General features: G+C 46.7%; 1 protein-coding gene across 6 annotated transcripts in view; it reads left to right on the top strand.

The window, feature by feature from the left end:
- LOC123378389 (gamma-crystallin C-like) overlaps window positions 1-19,459 on the top strand; it is a 40,760-nt gene extending 21,301 nt beyond the window's left edge. For 5 of the 6 annotated variants that reach the window (XM_045032096.1, XM_045032095.1, XM_045032093.1 and 2 more), the window contains 4 exons: window positions 4,519-4,606; window positions 5,266-5,381; window positions 18,137-18,376; window positions 19,184-19,459. In XM_045032096.1, coding sequence (XP_044888031.1) covers window positions 4,519-4,606; window positions 5,266-5,381; window positions 18,137-18,376; window positions 19,184-19,459 — 720 coding nt within the window. Of the gene's footprint in view, window positions 1-3,625; window positions 4,098-4,518; window positions 4,607-5,265; window positions 5,382-18,136; window positions 18,377-19,183 lie in introns of those variants that run through there. The other variant, XM_045032097.1, reaches the window with a different exon arrangement.
- Window positions 19,460-19,950: the final 491 nt, after the last annotated feature.

The following is a 19,950-nucleotide window of genomic DNA, read 5'->3' as shown; positions in this document are numbered from 1 at the left end:
CAATGGGAGGGCTTCTCCTGTCACAGGAGATAATCCATTTCATAGACTTTAAGGCCAGAAGGGAGCATCATGATCATCTAGTTTGATCTGCTGCACATTGTAGGTCACAGCACCTCAGCCACCCACTCCTAGTAGACCCCTAACCTCTGGCTGAGCTACTGAAGTCCTCAAATCATGATTTAAAGACTTAAAGTTACAGAGAAACCACCATTTACATTCATTTAAACCTGCAAGTGACCCATGCCCCAAGCCAATCTGACCCGGTGGGAAATTCCTTCCTGACCCCAAATGTATTGATCAGTAAGACCCTGAGCAAGTGGGCAAGATCCACCAGCCAAATGTCTGGGAAAGAATTTGCTGTAGTAACCCCATCTAGTGTCCCATCACTTGCCCTTGGAGATATTTGCTGCTAGCAGTCACAGATCAGCTACACGCCAATGTTGGCAATCTCATCATACCATCCCTTCCATAAACTTATCACACTCAGACTCGAAGCCAGTTAGGTTTTTTGCCCCCTCTGGAATGTCTGTTCCAAAACTTCACTCCTCTGATGGTTAGAAACCTTCATCTAATTCCAAGCCTAAACTTGTTGATGACCAGTTTACATCCATTTGTGTCCACACTGGCACTTAATTTAAATAACTTCTCTCCCTCCCTGGTATTTATCCCTCTGATATATTTATAGAGAGAAACCATATCTACCCTCAGCCTTTGTTTGGTTAGGCTAAACAAGCCAAGCTCTTTGAGTCTCGTCTCACAAGGTAGGTTTTCCATTCCTCTGATCATTCCAGTAGCCCTTCTCCGCTCTTGTTCCAGTTTGAATTAATCTTTCTTAAACATAGGAGACCAGAATTGCACCCAGTATTCCAGATGAGGTCTCACCTCCCCGAGAGGTGGTAGCTAGGTCGCCCATTGACCTGCCACCGACCTTGCGCAGTCTGTACTGGGGGTCAGATCGGTTTGACTGCATTGCTGAGGGCTGTGGCTTTTTCACACCTCTGGGCAATGTAGTTATACCACCCTAATTTCCTAGTGTAGACAAGGCCTAAGTTATTCAGCCTTTCCCCATGAAAGATAATGTCCTCACGTTACCTGGTGGAACTCTCCTCACATGCACTCACGTGTCTGAGCCTAGAGATCATCAACATTTTGGGCACAACGTGTTTTTCATCCAAAAATGGCCTTTTAAAAAAAATGTGTTTATGGAAAATCGTCAGCATACAATTTTTCCATGAAATTTTTGGTGATATTTTTGACTAACCTTTTTATCTAAAAATTTCTGTTTACCTAAAACCTTGTTTTCTTATTGCCTGTTATCGTAAATGGAAAATTTCAAAAGTGACTTCAATTGAAGTTTTGGTAACAAAAATCAAGTGGTTAAAAACACTGCTGAAAATGCCATGGAAAATTAAAAAAGGATTCGATCTAATGTACTTATGTGCCCCTCTATTACCATAGTCATAGGCTCCAACTCCATGGGTGCTCAAGGGCTGGAGCACCCACGGAGAAAAATTAGTGGGTGCTTAGCACCCATTGGCAGCTGAGCTTCCCTCCCTCCTCCCATTCCTGCCTGTGGCCCCCGCCAATCAACTCCTCCCCTCCGTCCCAGTGCCTCTCACGGAACAGCTGTTCAGCAGCATGCAGGAGGCACTAGGAGGAAGGGGGCATAAAGAGGTGGGGAAGAGGTGTGGTAGAGGTGGAGCGAGGGAGGGAAGAGGCAGGGCAGGGGTGGAGGCTTGGAGAAAGGGTTGGAGACGGGGCGTGTCCTGAGGCTGAGCGGGAGTTGAGCACCCCTGGGGAAAATTAGAAGCTGGCCATAGTACCTGAGCAGCTCCCTATCTTTATCTACTCTGCCAAGACCCGTATAAGATAGTGAAGTGCCATTATGCCCATTTTACAGATGAAGAACAGAGAGACTGGCATACTAGGAACTTACATTTAGGTCTCCCAAGTTCCAGCCTAGTACTATAACCACTGGACCATCTCCTGTCTAAGAAACCAATCTTATAAACTTCCCTTTCTTATCTGGCATAAAGGACTCAGAGAAAGAGAACTCAGTGGTCAGCAGTTTCCTTGAGAGGGGACCTCACCAGCTAAAGTGAACAACAAAGCGCCTGTGTAAGACTGGTATCAACATACAAAAGCTTTCTGTGTTTGCGTAATTGACCTTCAGGGAGCGGGTCTTGTTCCCGAGAGGGAGCCAATTGTCTCTTTCTCCTGTACTTTTTCTCTGTGCACCAGCTGAAGATAATCCCTGGGCTAAAGGACAGAAAAAGAAAATTGATCTATTTTGTCTGCGCAGGACTTGATATCAATAGACACCAAATAGATCTGAATGTGTTCTCTTAGTAACTGAGTAACTCAGTAATTGAGCTACTGCACGTACAGCACAGACAACAAGCATTCAGTGGACATCACTGGTTTTAGGCCCTGACTTCCAAGCTAGAATATTAAGGTAATTCTCCATTCTTAGTGGTTTAGTAAAGCAAAGCACTTCAGCACATGTTCAAGATTAGACATGTGAGTTTCCCCATTGACTTCAGTGCGACTATTCATGTGCTTAACCTTAAGCGTGTACTTAAGTGCTTTGCTAGACCAGTGCCACAAAGGTCACTGTATGTGATTTTTAATAGCCACAAGTGGCCGGGACCTCAGTTTTATGAGACGGCACTTCTGAGAGCACAGTGGACCATGCTGATACATGGATTTAATGTTAACTCAAAAGGAAAGTATGCCACTTGCCAAATCGCCAAAAGCATTGCCAGCACAGGCCTACTGGGTGACACTGGGCAAGTCAGTGCCTCAGTTTCCGTGAAGCACTCTGAGATCTATATGTGAAAAGGGCTATCTAAGATAGGGTTTTTCCGTTCTGATTATAGATCTTCCAGCCATGTGTCAACCAACCCTGTATAGCTTGTGTCTCTGATAGGATCCCAGCACCAGGAGCTGCATCCTGCACCACTGAAGGGAAGTCAAGGGGAATGTTAACATTGAGTTGAGTAGCAGCAGAGCTGTAGCCCAAGTAGAGTTCCCTTGGCACAGCAGAGCTCTCAGCTTGCAGCAAGTGGTAGCTGACTCCTACCCCAACTGCTCGTCTCTACTCCCTGGCAGGGGGGGTGAGAGGGAAGGGACATGTTGGGGTGTGCCAGGACGGAGGGGGAAGGGCAGCGTGTGCCTGGGCTATAAATATTCATGGCTGGAACAAAGTCCCATAGGGCCCCCAGCCAGCTGGCCTAAATTAGAGCAGCCCCAGAGATGCTCTCGTTTATGCTGGTATGCCAGGGCCAGCATAGATGCACCAGAGGTAAAACTTTCTCCCTGCTGGCCCTGCTAAGCAGACCTCAGCATAGGAGAAAATCGGGCCTACATTACTAATTTCTCCTGTTCTTCAAAATCAGTCTTTGCAGATTTGAGTTTATGACTTTGAAAGTATTAGCAAAGCTCCCGCCTGTTCCAACAGCACACTGCGGTAGTCTACAGGTAGCTCTAACATACTTGGTGTGGCCTAAAGTAAGTGTTACCAAAGCAACTGCCAAAGTTACTGTGGAATTGTAATCAGATTATAATAAACCATATAATTAGCAATGTCTCTGGTGCACTTATAAAACAAATCATTCATGCCTGGCCTTATTAATATGCACTGCCATCTGGTGTCTGCATAGGGTTACTGCTCTGTTTGGGTACAGCCACGTAATCTGTAGAAAAAAGGTGACATTGACCAAATTCCCTCGTTCTTGTTGTTCCAACATAGGGGGATGGAAATTCCATCTGGGAGTTGTATGATGAGGGTTCCACTTGATCCAGGGATGTTCTGTTTGTTTTACGGCCTGGGAAGCTCCGTACCTCCCTTCTAAGTGGGGCCTCTGCAGAGTGCAGCATTCAAAGCAGGTTTTCTTGCCAGATTTCCCGAAGTGCCTGCTCATGTCATTTCCCATAGTGCTGCCCCTTTGGTTGGTATTCCCATGGCTGGTGCTCCTGATCTGCTTCTGGTGGAGACAAGGAGAGATTTCAGATGAAGCTGTTATGCTGTTTTTCCTCTCATCTCCTGTCACTCTGAATTTAGCTGTGATGCTTGGAGCAACACCTGTCTCTGAATAGTGAGTAGCGTGTAGCTCAGGGATAGATTCTTGCCGGTGATGTGGTAGCAAAGTTGCTTTGATAATAATATAGTCAGAGCCTCTGTCTGCCTCTTTTTTTGTTTATATGCAAGTCTTTCCACCCTGCTTTGCTGGATGGTTCCCAAATATCACGGTAATGGGTACAAAATCAGACCCTGAACAGAGCACCTAAACCACAAGATACAGGAGTTATCTAACAAAGGATATCAGTACTGCCAAGCCACTGGGAGAGGGCAAAAGAGGATGGGAAAAGTTAGAAGTAAACATTTCAGAAAAATGGACATGATCCAAGGGAAAATACCAGTGATTCGTAATAACATACTCAGGGCTGTAAAGACTATAAAATAGACAAACGATTGTACAATTTCTCATTAACCTCTAAGTGTTATTGTCCTTCCAGGGTCACCGGATTCACCCTTTCAACCTCTCTTTGCATCCTTTTGCCATGCTGACAGCCCCGAAAGCTGCGGAACATGCCTGGAAACAGAGTAAGCATGTTTTGCCTCATCTTACCCGGGGATTTAAGCAGGGGGCTGGGAGTTCGGAATCCTGAATTTTAATTCCAAGCTTGCCACTGGTTTATGGCAAACTATTTAACCTTTCTGTCTCCCCACCCATGACATGGGGATAATAATGCTTACCCACCTTTGTAAAGTGTTTTGAGATGTACAGGTGAAAAGTGCTATATGAACCTGACCCAGAGCCCATTGAAATCCATAGAGGCCTTCCCACTGAAGTCAAGGGTCTTTGGATCAGGTAGTGTAAGTGCAAAGTATTATTCCAAATGGATCATTCCTTGCTGGTTTGATAGTGATGTAATAATGGCTTCGTCGGCACGGTCAGATAGTGTTTGTCTTTAACACATTTGAAGAGACACATGAGCAGTCTTGACCTTGGACTAGATTCTGGACTTCCGCAGTAGTTATAGTGCAGGCCAATATTAGTCACAAAACAAAACAGACTACTCACAATGTACCAAAATGAGAACCATCCCCAAGGCATTAGGGATGGAAAGAACCTGACAATGGCAACCTTCCCTCTGAGCATGTATTGATGCAAGGTAGGAAATCGGTAAGCCATCTGGGAATCCTTCCGGGTGGAAGGTGGAAGCACTATATGACTATGAGTTGATATTCTCTTTGCCAAGGTGTCAAGTTTCAAAAGGCAGCAGCAAATCAACATGCCACCACCAATTCAACAAGAACAAATAAGGACTGCAAGCGATCAGAATCTCCATCAACAGCAAAACAGCCAGACAACAAAGTAAGTCTAAAATACAAACCAGGTCAAACCATTTCGGCAGCAATAGGATATACCGGCATACATCAAATTGTGCCTGTTGGACCATCCATAGTTCACAGAGCCTTTCCTGGAGTGCTACAGAATGGAAGATTTTGCAGTCGGTTTCAATCAATTTCCAGGAGCACTGGAAATTAATGATCTATATAGCATTAATTGTATTTGATTTCTTTAGGTCAACGAAAAGCCGATATTTCCCTGATTATGAATTTGAAATTTGCTTTCCAGTAAAATTCTGTAATATTCACTGGAAATTCATTGTTTTGGCAAATATTCCTGCCAGCAAAACTCATTCACTGGAATTATCTGTAGGGCACAAAACTGGTCAAAGATAGTTTGTTTAAAAATCTGAACACTTACCTCCCTGAAGAAATCCGTGGGTTCCCATTCATGTAAAACTGGACTAATGCAGTGGTGAATCGAGCCCTCTATTATGTTTACACTATTTGCCCAGCTCTATTGCTTCCCTTGTATCTGCTGGGTAGACAAGCTGGTGAACTTGTTGCCAGTGGCCCAGTGCCACACTGTACGTGTGCTTAACAGCTCAATGTTTGTTTGTGTCCTGCAGGGGGCTAGAAAACAGTTTAAGCAAGGAATCTTTCCAGAGGACCTTGCACCGAAGAGTGGAAAGGAAGCAGAGATGTAACAAGAAGCCAGGGCTCATGTAGGGTGACCAGACAGCAAGTGTGAAAAATCGGGACAGGGGGTGGGAGGTAATAGGCTTCTATATAAGAAAAAGCCTCAAATATCGGGACTGTCCCTAGTCTGGTCACCCTAGTCTCATGACTCTTACCCAAGACAGCGGTGTGCAATTCATTTTTGAGAGTGGGGGAAGGTTAGCCCCTAGATTTTGGTGAAGCGGGTGTGCTACTTTTGTATTTGAAAGGCTTTTTTAGCCCCCTTGGCTCTGTTATGGAAACAGGCTGCCTACCTCAAGGTGGAGCACATTATCCTCATGTTCATCTTTAGCGTTACTGTTCCTTTCCATATTAGTTGCCATTTGATTTCTTGAAGGAATGAGCTAAAGCTAGCAGTTGTACCCCTAGTTTTCAACACAGCTTTCACATTGTCGCCTAGCATTTCTCCATCCCCTTTTCTGTATCTTTAATAGCTCACTCCCATGCTGATGTAGGCCCTGATTCAGCAAAGGCCTTTAGCACACTAACAAGATCATCTCTGTTCAGCAAAGCAAGTGCTTAAGTCCCATTAAGTCAATGGGGCTTCAGTGCTTTGCAGAATCAGGATGCCTTGCTCAATCAGGGCCACGGGGCCTGACCCAGTTCCTATTGAAGGCAAGGAGAGGTTTTCAATTAACTTTAATATGAGTTATGTTAGGCCCAATCTGAGTAGAAATTCTCATTGATAAGGGACATTTCTGATACTATGGACAGGTGATATAGTTATTCTTTATATTTTATCTTGCACATTAAAATGGTATAGGGTAAAAAACAAATGACTAAGAATAGCCAGAAGATATCCGTCAGTACAGGCAATTGTCTCTGAAGTGCCTAGCTATGCTGATGTGTCGTACAGTTGTATTAATACATTCCCCAGGCATGGTATTGTATACTAACTTTATGTATGCAAAAGAAAATAAAACCTTTGAAACAACATGGGTTTTTTTGTATTGCCCATTGGTTCAAATGCATTGTGTTTTGTTTATGGATTGCAAGGGCAGCTTTGCAAGAGTTCCAGAATGAAACCAGGTACAACTCGCATCTTGCTTTGTTTTGCTTTAAACATGTAGGCTATGTCTACACTGCATCCAGGAGTGACCCTTCCAGGCAGGATCCGCAAACTCACACTAGTGGGGCTTGTGCCTGAAATAGCTGCAACTCAGGCTCTCAAGCTTAGGTGTGTGGGCTTTAAAGGGCTGTCTGCAAAGCTATTTTTAGAGTACTAGTGCAAGCCCTGCCAGCCCAGGTCTGTTGACAGAGGGCTTGGCTACACTTGAAAGTTGCAGCACTGGTGGAGGCTTTCCAGCGCTGCAATTAGTAACCGTCCACACCTGCAAGGCACATCCAGCGCTGCAGCTCCCTGGCTGCAGCACTGGCTGAACACCTGGTCTGGTTGGGGTGTAGCGATTGCAGCGCTGGTGATCCAGCGCTGCTCATCAGGTGTGGACACACACCAGCGCTGTAATTGGCCTCCAGGGTATTAGGAGATATCCCAGAATTCCTGTTCAGCCACTCTGCTCATCAGTTTGCACTCTACTGCTCTGGCCTCAGGTGACCCGCCCTTTAAATGCCCCGGGAATTTTAAAAATCCCCTTCCTGTTTGCTGCAGCCAGGTGTGGAGTGCAATCAGTTAATCTTTCCAGGTGACCATGCCTCCACGCGGCAAACGAGCCCCAGCATGGAGCAATGGCGAGTTGCTGGACCTCATTAGTGTTTGGGGGGAGGAAGCTGTGCAGTCCCAGCTGCGCTCCAGCCGTAGGAATTATGATACCTTTGGGCAGGTATCAAGGTCCATGCTGGATAGGGGCCATGAGCGGGACGCGCTGCAATGCAGGGTTAAAGTAAAGGAGCTGCGGAGTGCCTATTACAAAGCCCGCGAGGGAAACCGCCGCTCCGGCGCTGCCCCCACGACCTGCCGTTTTTACAGGGAGATGGACGCAATACTTGGGGGTGTCATAGGTTTCTCCCCCACTTGGAGCTGTTGGGTTCCAAGATTGGGACCTGCATGGACTCCTCTAAACTAAAATCCTAGTTTAGATCTGATACGCTACCACCAATCAGTTTTCTAAGTGTCTGACACACTGCCTGTTCCCCCAAAAACTTCCCCCGGAGAACCCAGATTCAAACCCCTTGAATCTCACCAGAGAGAGAGAAACAGCCAGTTCCCCTCCCCCCCTTCCCTCTCTCCAGCCTGCTCCGGAGAGATTACACACTGAGTCAAATCCTTGACTCAACACAAAGAGGGACTCACCTCCCCCTCCCCTTCCCTAGTCCTGGAGAGAGATACCTTGATTCAAACTCCTTGAATCAAACAAAGAGGGATTCCCTATCCCCCCTCCCCTTCCCCTGAAAATCCAAACAAGGGAAGAAATCAATCAAGTTCTAAAAAGAAAAGATTTTATTAAAGAAAGAAAAAAGTACACTATCTCTGTATTACCAGGATGCAAAAATACAGGGTCTAACTTATAAAAACTGGAGAGACTTCCCCTCCCTCCTCCTCAGCATAATCAAAGTAACAGCAAACAGGAATAAAGAATTTCTCCAGCAAACACACAATTGCAAATGTAGAAATCAAATTATAAGACTAATTCGCCTTTCTAATACTCACTATACTGGATAGTAGGAAATACTCCAGGAGAACTTGGAGACATGTCTGGCCTCTCTTAGATCCAAAGAGAGCACACACAGCAAACAAGGAACACAGACAAAGCCTTCCCTCCACAGAGATTTGAAATTATCCTGTCCCTTGATTGGTCCTCTGGTCAGGTGTTTTTCAGGTACTGCTTGTTAACCCTTTACAGGTAAAAGAGACCTTAACCCTTCCGGCGCTGCCCCCACGACCTGCCGTTTTTACAGGGAGATGGACACGATACTTGGGGGTGACCCCACTGCCAATCCGACGACCACGATGGAAACTTCTGAGCAGGGTGGGGAACAGGAGCAGCAGGAGGAGGAGAAGGAGGAGACAGCGGGGGGGGAGGAAACCGCGAGTGAAGCTACTGGGATGGGGGAAGACACCCCAGAGTCCCAGGAGGCATGCAGCCAGGAGCTCTTCTCAAGCCAGGAGGAAGGTAGCCAATCGCAGCAGCCAGCACTTGGTGAAGGACAAGCAGAGGAGCGGGTTACCAGTAAGCGGCTTTTATTTTCAGGGTGGAAATGTTTCGGGAGAGGAGGGGGGGTTAGGGCTGCATGCATGCATGCCTAGATGTGGAATAGCCCATTGATGTGGTCTATCACGTCGCGGTAATCGGCTGCAGTAATCTCCTCAAAAGTTTCAGCCAGAGCGTGGGCAATGTGCCTGCGCAGGTTTATAGGGAGAGCCACTGTGGTCCTTGTCCCAGTCAGGCTAATGCGTCCACGCCACTGTGCCGCGAGGGGTGGGGGGACCATTGCTGCACACAGGCAAGCTGCATAGGGGCCAGGGCAGAATCTGCATTAGGTAATAATTGGAGATATACCAATCTCCTAGAACTGGAAGGGACCTCGAAAGGTCATCGAGTCCAGCCCCCTGCCTTCACTAGCAGGACCAATTTTTGCCCCAGATCCCTAAGTGGCCTCCTCGAGGATTGAACTCACAACCCTGGGTTTAGCAGGCCAATGCTCAAACCACTGAGCTATCCCTCTCCCCTGTAGAAGACCTTCCCGCTCTTCCCTGGTGACCCGCAGCAGCGAGATATCTTCCAGGAGTAACTCCTGTGGAAAATGTTGGGAGACTGTTTAGTGCAGATCCCCCCTGTATCTGTTTGCTGTCCCCAACGCACAGAAACCCCTGCACAGCCCTGAAGCAATCAGTCCCCCTTACTCACCATTTCGTGGCTCCTGTTGGGTTATGTGTGCTCTTATTTGGTATGGGAAAAGTATGCTAAAGTGAAGACTGTAAACTCCTTCAGTGTGTGGGAATTACTGTCTGGATGAGATAATGAACAATGCTACCCTGTTAACTGTTGCCATTTTTGCCTTTCAAAAAGCGACCTTGACTGCTGGACTGCCTGGCTCCACCACTGCACAAAGACTACAAAATCTGAGGAAGAAGCCGCGAAAAACCAAGGAAGACATGCTGAAAACAGTTATTGATCACTCTGCTGGAGAGAGTAAAAACCTGCAGGACTGGAGAGAAAGTGAAAGCAGGATCCGCCAGAGACATTGGCAGAGAAACGCAGTGGCCAAGAGGAAAAGCACAAACCAGCTGCTAGGCATCCTGGCGCGCCAAGCAGACTCTATCCAGTCACTCGTAGCCATGCAGGCAGAGCACTACCGTGCTGCCCCCCCGCCCCCCCCGTCCCAAAGCTTTTTCCCTTCTGCCCCAACGTCAGCTCCAAACCCCCTTCCCCAGCATCCAGGTTCTTACCACCACCAGCTGCCTCCAACACCTGTACGTTCACCAACCAGCCCTGAGAACTACGACCCTTACCCTCTGCACTCAACCCCCATCACCATGCAGTATATGCACCCTGAAGTGCAGCAGTCCTTGCACAGCACTCCAGACAGGACAAATGCAAACTTGTGACTGTACAGTTCACCAACCCACCCCCCTGCCCTTGTAGGTTCCTGAAATGCTGTGTGTCTGTCAAGGAAGTTTTTTTCTTTTCAATAAAATAATTCTTTGCTTTGAAAACAGTCTTTATTATTGCAGATAGTGAAAGATACCTTAGCCCAGTAAAGAAACAGGCACTGCAAATCATTTTAGGGATAATGGAATCCTAACAGTGTAACCACTGCACTTCACTCCCATGCAAGGCAGCAAACATTACTGTTGGCTTTCAGCCTCAAATTCTTCCCTCAAGGCATCCCTAATCCTTGTAGCCCTGTGCTGGGCCTCTCTAGTAGCCCTGCTCTCTGGCTGTGCAAATTCAGCCTCCAGGACTTGAACCTCGGTGGTCCATGCCTGACTGAATGTTTCACCCTTCCCTTCACAAATATTATGGAGGGTACAGCATGCGGATATAACCGCGGGGATGCTGCTTTCCCCCAAGTCTAGCTTCCCATACAGAGACCTCCAGTGAGCTTTTAAACGGCCAAAAGCACACTCCACAGTCATTCTGCACCGGCTCAGCCTGTAGCTGAACCGGTCCTTGCTCCTGTCAAGCTTCCCTGTATAGGGTTTCATGAGCCAAGGCAGTAACGGGTATGCGGGGTCTCCAAGGATCACAATGGGCATTTCGACGTCCTCTACTGTGATCTTCCTGTCTGGGAAATAAGTCCCTGCCTGCATCTTCCTGAACAGGCCACTGTTCCGAAAGATGAGTGCATCATGCACCTTTCCAGGCCAGCCTGTGTAAATGTCAATGAAACGCCCACGGTGAGCCACAAGCGCCTGGAGAACCATAGAGAAATACCCCTTCCGATTAACGTACTCTGATGCTAGGTAGGGGGGTGCCAGAATAGGAATATGCGTCCCATCTATCGCCCCTCCACAGTTAGGGAAACCCATTTGTGCAAAGCCATCCACAATGTCCTGCACATTCCCCAGAGTCACAGTTCTTCTTAGCAGGATGCGATTAATGGCCCTGTAAACTTGCATCAACACGATTCCAACGGTCAACTTTCCCACTCCAAACTGGTTCCCGACCGATCGGTAGCTGTCTGGAATTGCCAGCTTCCAGATTGCAATAGCCACCCGCTTTTCCACCGTCAGGGCAGCTCTCAATCTTGTGTCCTTGCGCCGCAGGGTGGGGGCGAGCTCAGCACACAGTCCCATGAAAGTGGCTTTTCTCATGCGAAAGTTCTGCAGCCACTGCTCGTCATCCCAGACTTCCATGACGATGTGATCCCACCACTCAGTGCTGGTTTCCCGAGCCCAAAAGCGGCGTTCAACGGTGCTGAGCATTTCCGTGAATGCCACAAGCAATGTAGTGTCACACCCGGCAGGCGACTCGATGATATCGTCGGACTCCTCACTGTCACTTTGGAGCTGAAGGAAGAGCTCAACTGCCAAACGTGTTGTGCTGGCGACACTCATCAGCACAGTCCTCAGCAGCTCGGGCTCCATTTCCCACAGAAATCGCGATTCACAGACAGAGAGTAAAACGCAGCAAGAGACTCACAATGGCGCCAAACGTGGCCGGAAAAACTGTGACTGCCGGGATGTGAAGCGATGCACACCGGGGCGTTGGGACAGAAAGCGGAATGACCCGCACCCTTCCATCCCCTTCCCACAACCCACAGCGCCAAAATGGGACGAAGTGCTCTGTGGGATAGCTGCCCACAATGCACCTCTCAATACAGCGCTGCAAATGCTGCAAGTGTGGCCACACTGCAGCGCTGTTAGCTGGCCACACCAGCGCTGTCCCTACACAGCTGCACGACCAGTGCTGTAACTCCCAGCGCTGCAACTTTCAAGTGTAGCCAAGCCCTCAGGCTGGGACGCTCACTCCTGCAGTCTCCATTCCCACAGGGATGAAATGTCTTGCCCATGATCACCCAGGAAGTTGGTGGCAGACCTGGGAACTGGATCCAGATCTCCTGAATCTCAGTCCAATGCCTTAACTACAAAATCATCCTTCATCCCTGCACTACACATGCTATGTGATCATCTTTGCCTGTCTATGCTACATTTTAAAAACTGACACCACATCTCTCTCCAATCTGAGACAAGTTGAAGATGAGTATAGAACTGCAAAAACTACACTATATTTCAAACCGGAGGTGGAAAAAACCTGACCCAACAGACGAAGTGACGTACTGGTGTTTTGTTTGCTTTTCCTTGCTCTCTCTTGAACCAGATGTAAAATCTTGTCCCAGTTAAAGTCAGCGGAAGTTTTACCATTAACTTGAAAGGAGCCAGGATTTCGCCTCATGTATTTATCACTGGTGGAAGCAAGATATTGAACTTGATGGCCTGGATTCAGCTAAACATCTGATGTGCATAAATGCTCTGCTGAATAGAGATGGACTTAAGCACTTACTTAAAGTTAAGCACAGGCTTAGGGGTTGTGCTGAACAGAGGCCCATGTTGTTATTCCAATATTTAAGACTGATTTTACCCAAAAGTAGCAATGTAAGGACTTTTCTATCATTAACCAAAAATTGAAATGCATTGAGCTAACCGTTTGAAAGCCAAAGCAAAGAGAAAGATTCCCTTCGAAAGAATTCATTACAATTAAAAAAACACACCAACACCACACACAATCGCCTGTCCCTAGTCACGTGAAAGCTAGAACAATGCAGAGAGGGCTTTACTTGGGGTGGATTAGTATACCATGACTGCTTTCTGTGAACTGACCTGAGATAAAAAGGAACCATGCACTATGGTGAAACTTAAACAAATGGGTGATTTATCTGCATTATTCTAGCACTCTGTTTATCAAAGTATTGCCATGGTCTTTAGTTTTCATTGGGTAAAACTTGCTGCTGCTGATAAATAAAACTGTGCTGTATGCAGCCCCTGAGCAAGTCAAATGGCATGTGATGAAGAGGAAAAGTTTTGCCCTACTGTGCTAACACGCACATTTTTTACAAATAGTTTTAATTCATTGTCTTTGAGGCCAGAAGGGACAATTGGTCATCTCATCTGATCTCCTGCTGAACAAAGGTCACAGACCTTCACCCACTGACTCTTTTCCTTTTATATCTGTGTTCCAGATGTGTTGCAGTTCATTTTCCTGCTTTCCTCCCCACCCATTTTTCATCTGTGTTGAGCCTCTTTATAGCTAAGGTCTCCATCCTGCAATGCTCTCCATGCTGAAGTCAATGGGGCTCTGCACAGCCATAGTGGTCTGCCAGTGAGGAACATACTACAGGATCAGGGCCTCAGTTAGCATCTTCAGGCTCCCGTTTCATATTCTAGTGGGATTGCTGAGGTTATCAGAGGAAATATACCCCAGAAGTGTGTGGTGTTGAGATGTGCTTGTAATTATTAGAACTGGGAGCACTGGCTGTTGGGAGTCTGAAAGGAAAGGAAACAGGAAGGAGGGGGGAGGAGTTGAGGAGGCTGAGTGAGAGTTACAGAGGGTGCAGCAGCAGCTTGGTACAGACCGCAGAGTTACTGCATGGGAAACAGATGAATACTAAAGTGTTCCAAAGATAAGCTATCCAGCACATGGCATGAAAAAACCTTATCGTTCTGTCCATAGGCATGTCCCTGCATGCCTTGCTGAGTCACAAGGTGTTTCTGCCTTCTCTCAATGGGTCGGTTGTATAGCTGATGGTCCTTAATGGGCCATCAGGCAGGCTAGGCAGTGCTGACACCAAATTGTCTGGGGTGTTCCCCAGAAGTTTGAAATATAGACAGTATAGAACCAATGCTTATAACTTTAAATACAAAAATGATACATTCATACAGATACCATAATCATAACCAGCAAAGCATAACCTTGTTTTATACACCTTATTTGACCCCCTTTATACAAGATTTGGTGCCACTACAGGACCTTGGGCGTTTTGCAGCATGAGCTTTCGTGGGTGAATACCCACTTCTTCGGATGCAAGCAGTGACTGCTTGCATCCAAAGAAGTGGGTATTCACCCACGAAAGCTCATGCTGCAAAACGTCTGTTAGTCTATAAGGTCCACAGGATTCTTTGCTGCTTCTCCAGAACCAGACTAACACGGCTACCCCTCTGATACAGGACCTTGGTTGCAACAATGATCTATATGGTCCCAGTTCATGTCAATAAAGTCACAGGGCCATAAAGATAAAACAATACAGAAATGAAGGTTTCACAGCCACAACCATTGATAAGTGATTTCTTGCCAGACAGGATGCTATCAAACGAAATTTTTTTTAACCATCTTAAGATCTGTTTCTTTATCTGGTGGTGATGGGCACTACCAGGACAGGATTGTCTTCTTAACAGCCCAATACCACCTTATTTCAGTGTGACTGGTTTGGCATGTAAGGATGTGACTGTTGGCTTTCAAGCTTATGGCTGCCCCTGCTGCTTAGCCAGAGGCCTGAGCTTAAGAACAAGGCCTCAGACTATCCTAGCGAGAGGAGGCCCATACACAGGTGGACTGTGATTTTGATTCTTTGTTTTTCTACCCGTGTAACTAGTTAAGTGATAAAAATACACCCAAGTTCTTAAAGTATAGGCCTTTACAGGCAGGCCTGAATACCTATATTCTAACAAGCACTGAGCTATATGAAAGCAGGAAAAGCATGTGGTCATGACAAGATTTCCACCAGAAATGCTATTCCATCTTGGTAAGAAGAGCATGCAATGGCTGTCAATTTTCGTATTTAATGTCATCCAAGAGAACAAGATGCCTAAGATATGGCGGAAAGCTTGGGTGCTAGCTACACCAAAATCAGGGAAGAACTATTGCCTTCCACCTAGCTACTGTCTGACCAAGACATTTTCTGACTTAATACGAATACTTGTGACCAAAGTTCTTGCTCTTGCCACCTATATAGAAAATGGTTTCCTAAAGAATGAAAAGACAGTGGCTGTTTCTCCTGACTTGATGACAGCACATGATATTGGCTGGCACGTTGGCTTGCTGGTCAAGATGTCAAAGATGTTACTTTGGTGGATTGTTATGGCTACAGAAATGAGGCTTCAAAACAGACAGTTCCAAGCACTGCTAGGAAATAAACTGAGCATCTGAAGGATCCAGAAGAACTAGCTCCCTCAGGGATCTATTTTCTAACATGTTTTCAAATGACCTGTCTCCAACAATCTCCAGGCCATTCAAGTATGCAGACAACATCTGCCTACCCTCAAGAGACGGAAATTTCAAAAAGATTAAGGACAACCTGATCCAAGATATGGCAGCTATCAATGGTGACTGTAAGAAGTGGAGACTTAAGCCCATTACATCAAAGACAATGTTGTCATGTTTGCCCTTCACGAGAATACAACATCTTGAATGGAGAACAACTGGCACATGACCAAAAGCCAGTATATCTAGGAGTCACTTTAGCTTCCACACTTACCTATAAAGGACCATATCGCCAAAATAGCTCAGAAAATTAACAGCAGAAATACAAACGTATTTAAGAGGCCAGGCTCAAGTTGAGGAGCTAACTCACAAACATGCACAGCTTGGCACTGACACTCTGCTATTCAGTTGGAGAATACTGTGCTCCTGTATGGTTAAACTCTCCCCAGACAAAGCTAGTTGATGTGCAATTGAATCGAATGATGAGAATAACAGGGACTATGAGACCAACGAACTCTAAGTGTCTGTGAATCCTCTCTAATATCCTGCTTCGTAACATCCAGGCATTATATTGCAGTAAAAAACTCCTTGACACAATCCAGAAGATAACCACTAGTACCACTTTTCAAAGATAAATGGGAAGTGCCTCGACACTGACTCGTCAGCAGATGATCAGTTTGGACGAGGTTACTGACCAGCTCCATGGTGGACATTGTCACACCAGTGAGCAAAATGGGAATGAGCTACTCACTCTCTAAGAAATTTTTTACTCATCACTCAGCCTGATGGGAGACTGCCAGACTTCAGCCTACCACGCTATCTGTAATACAAGCTCAACCATTTCAAATGTGGAGTGATGAGGTGTGCTGGAAATGACCACACCTGGGGACTCAGAACAGCCCTGTGTGGCTGCGGGTGGGGGTGGATGCTGCACACCTACTGAACAGCTGCTCATCTCATGCTGGTCTCTCAGGAGGACATTCCAGACTCCATACTGCTGACCCCAAAGCTATTGAATGGCTAAAACATGTGTGATGTCTACCTAAGCCCTTTTGACATTTTTTTTTACATACACATTTCTGTTTTTATCTCCCTATGTTGTCATTTGAACCCTCTTCCATCTTTATTGTACCACTTCTGCATTCACTAATAACAATGCAACTGCAGAGACTCTATAGAAAAGGATTGTGATGGCATCAACATCCAGTCCCCTCTGTCACTCGGCCAGAAGTTTCTCCCTTTTCCTAAACTATGTTGTCTTCAATGTAAAAATGACTGTGCTGACAGATCCAGGGTCCAGAACTGGTCACTTGGTAACAACTGGAATATAACCTGTTCCCCACAACACAAAACCTATGGACACTAGTACAAAGAGTGAATGAGACCCCAGAGTCATGAGTTGGCTCTATGAACAGAGAAAAAACTTTTGTTAACGTGTGCACACTTAGCACTGGTTGTGAGGTATAAAAAGGCAGTTACCCTGCTGGAATACTATGGCTTGCAGCCTGAATCCAGCTACGATGGGAAAGGTAAGAGAAACCTGTCTGGATTGGATTGTTCAGTATGCAAGTCTGATGCCAGGGACCTGATTCTCTCAGTTACACCAGAGTTAGGGTATGTCTATACGTACAGCAGTGCAGCTGTACCAATATGGCTGCGCCACCGCAGTCCGTCTGGTAGAGACGCTGCATGCCGATGGGCGAGCGAACCACCTCCATGAGCAGCATAAGCTCTCTTGGTGGGACAGTGCTGTGCACACAAACACTTATGTCTTTGTAAGTTATGTCACTCAGGGGTGTGGAATATTCACAGCTGACATGAGCTATACTGTAGACATAACCTTAGGGCATGTCTACACTTACCGATAGATCGGTACGGCTGCAATTGATGCAGTGACTGTCGATTTAGCAGGTCTGTTGAAGACATGCTAAATCGATGGAAGAGCACTCTCCCATCAATTTGTGTACTCCACTTCCCGGAGAAGCGTAAGGGAAGACAAAACGCAGTGTAACCACTGTGGTAAGTGGATCTAACTTCGTCAAAATCAGTTACGTTATTCACGTACCTGAACTTGCGCAACTTAGATGGATTTACCACAGTAGTGTAGACCAACCTTTAGTCTGTTAATATTAAAGGAGTTACTCCTGAGCTATATCTGTAGGAGAGGAAATTCAAGACTGCAGAGCTAGGGGAATTAGCACCTGTATTAATCCCTGTATATTAAACACACAGAACCTGACTGTGCTCTTACTTACAGTCATGTAAATGAGGATCAATTACACTGAAGTCACAGGAGTATATCAATTTATCATCACTATGAGTAAAATGCAAGGCCCAGACACTTCAGGCTTAGCGTGGTGGATGGAGAGATATTGAAATACCAGGACACAGTCACACTGTATAGGATGTTACTGAAAACTTTGCCGTTTGTTTCTCGCACTAGATCACCCTTTTCGAGGATAGAAACTTCCAGGGCCGCTCCGTTGAGTGCAGCAGCGACCGGCCAGATTTTCAAAGTCAGCTCAGCCGCTGTAACTCCGTCCGCGTGGAAAGTGGCTGCTTCATGCTCTATGAACGTCCCAACTTCCAGGGACAGCAGTTCTTTCTGAAACGGGGGGATTATCCTGACATGCAGTCTGAGGGTTTCAGCACCTCCATTAAGTCCTGCCGGATGATCCCGTCTGTGAGTTCGATTTTGCTTTTAAAAAATGGCAAAGTTGCCCAAGCCACCGTCATAAGGCACTTGCTTGATCATTTTCAGCTTAGCTACCAAGGCTTGAAAATGAGAACTGCTTTCTTCCTCCTAGTGGTCATCCTTCCAGGATGGCTGGGGGGACATTGCAGGGATAAGATAGGCCACCTTTCACCACTACTGCCTGTTCAAGGCATGCTGCTATTCTGTGGTTAAGCCCATAGACAGTAAATGGCAACATACATTTTCCTTCCTTAGCTCAAAATGACAGTAATTTCTAGCAATTTATAGATACACTGAGCGCACTCTCCTCACACTGGTGTAAAATAAGGAGTAACTCACTGATGCCCACAGAGTTACACCAGTGTGAGGGGAGAATTGGGCCCAATATTTTCAGTGACTCTTTAGAACAAAGTAACTTTTCTGTTTCCTTGATCCTCAGGTCACTGAAGCCAGAAACAGTCTGAACCTACTGTAGCTATGGGAGCACTGTGCTGGCTAAGGATTGGCCGGAGTTGTACCCATTTACCCTCTTGCACCTGGATGGGCTCCCTCCTCCCCGCCCCAGACATGCTCCCTGCACCAAGGGTGGGGGTCATGGCTGGTGTAGGTCTGAGTCTAATGGGTGGATGTGCTGCCTTTGCAGCATTCAAGGATTCCCGTCCTCTGGGGAGCAGAGGCAGCTTTAAGCACCCTTTGCATCACTGGAGCAGTGCACAGGGCTGACTCAGGGCCCAGGATCACAGGCAGCCAGCCTGCTGCGGTCACTCTATTACCCTGTCTCATTTTCTGTCACAGCACAGGGGCACCTACAGGATAAAGATCTATGAGAAGGAGGATCACAGAGGCAACATGGTGGAGTTAACTGAGGACTCTCCGCAAGTCATGGACCAGCTTCGCTCCCCCGAGATGCTCTCTTGTTCTGTGCTGGAGGGGTACTGGATCCTTTACGAATTGCCGAATTACAGAGGCCGCCAATACCTGCTGAGGCCAGGGCAGTACCGGAGATTCAGCGAATGGGGCGCTATGAGTGGCAGAGTTGGCTCTTTGCGACGTGCCACTGATCTTTACTGAATCAAAATGCCTTTTGCCTGGAAGGGTCTCAATGAATAAAATGCTTTAGCAACCATTGTGCTCTCAGCGTACTGTTGTAAGTGTACTAAGGCTTGTCCTGTGTTCTTGGGCTACGGTATTGTAACTTTAGCGCCCTCGTGGCCTAGATGGAGTCTGCTCTGCAGGCAGCTCTGGCCAAGAGACAGCGCGCGTAGGAATGCAGCAGGAGAAATCCCCTCCATCCCAGGGGCACCTGTTCCAAAGCCCCCAGAGTGAACACACCCACCCACAGGAAAAGTACAATGGATATAACAAAGGGAGGTATTTATTTACAGAGAGATGAGAGGAGAAAAACAATATAGAGGAGGTAAAACAGGGCTGCATCCAAGCCAAGGCCCCAGGGGCCCAGTGGTAGCACAGTCTGGAAGGGCAGACACGGAGCAACGTGTCTGCACACAGAGTTCAGGAGGCCTGAGCAAAGTTCCAGTCCAGTGGTGAGTCTTGGATGTTCC

This window comes from Mauremys mutica, chromosome 10, assembly GCF_020497125.1.
Source record: "Mauremys mutica isolate MM-2020 ecotype Southern chromosome 10, ASM2049712v1, whole genome shotgun sequence".
Lineage (NCBI taxonomy): Eukaryota > Metazoa > Chordata > Testudines > Geoemydidae > Mauremys > Mauremys mutica.
This window is presented reverse-complemented; position numbering and strand designations above follow the sequence as displayed.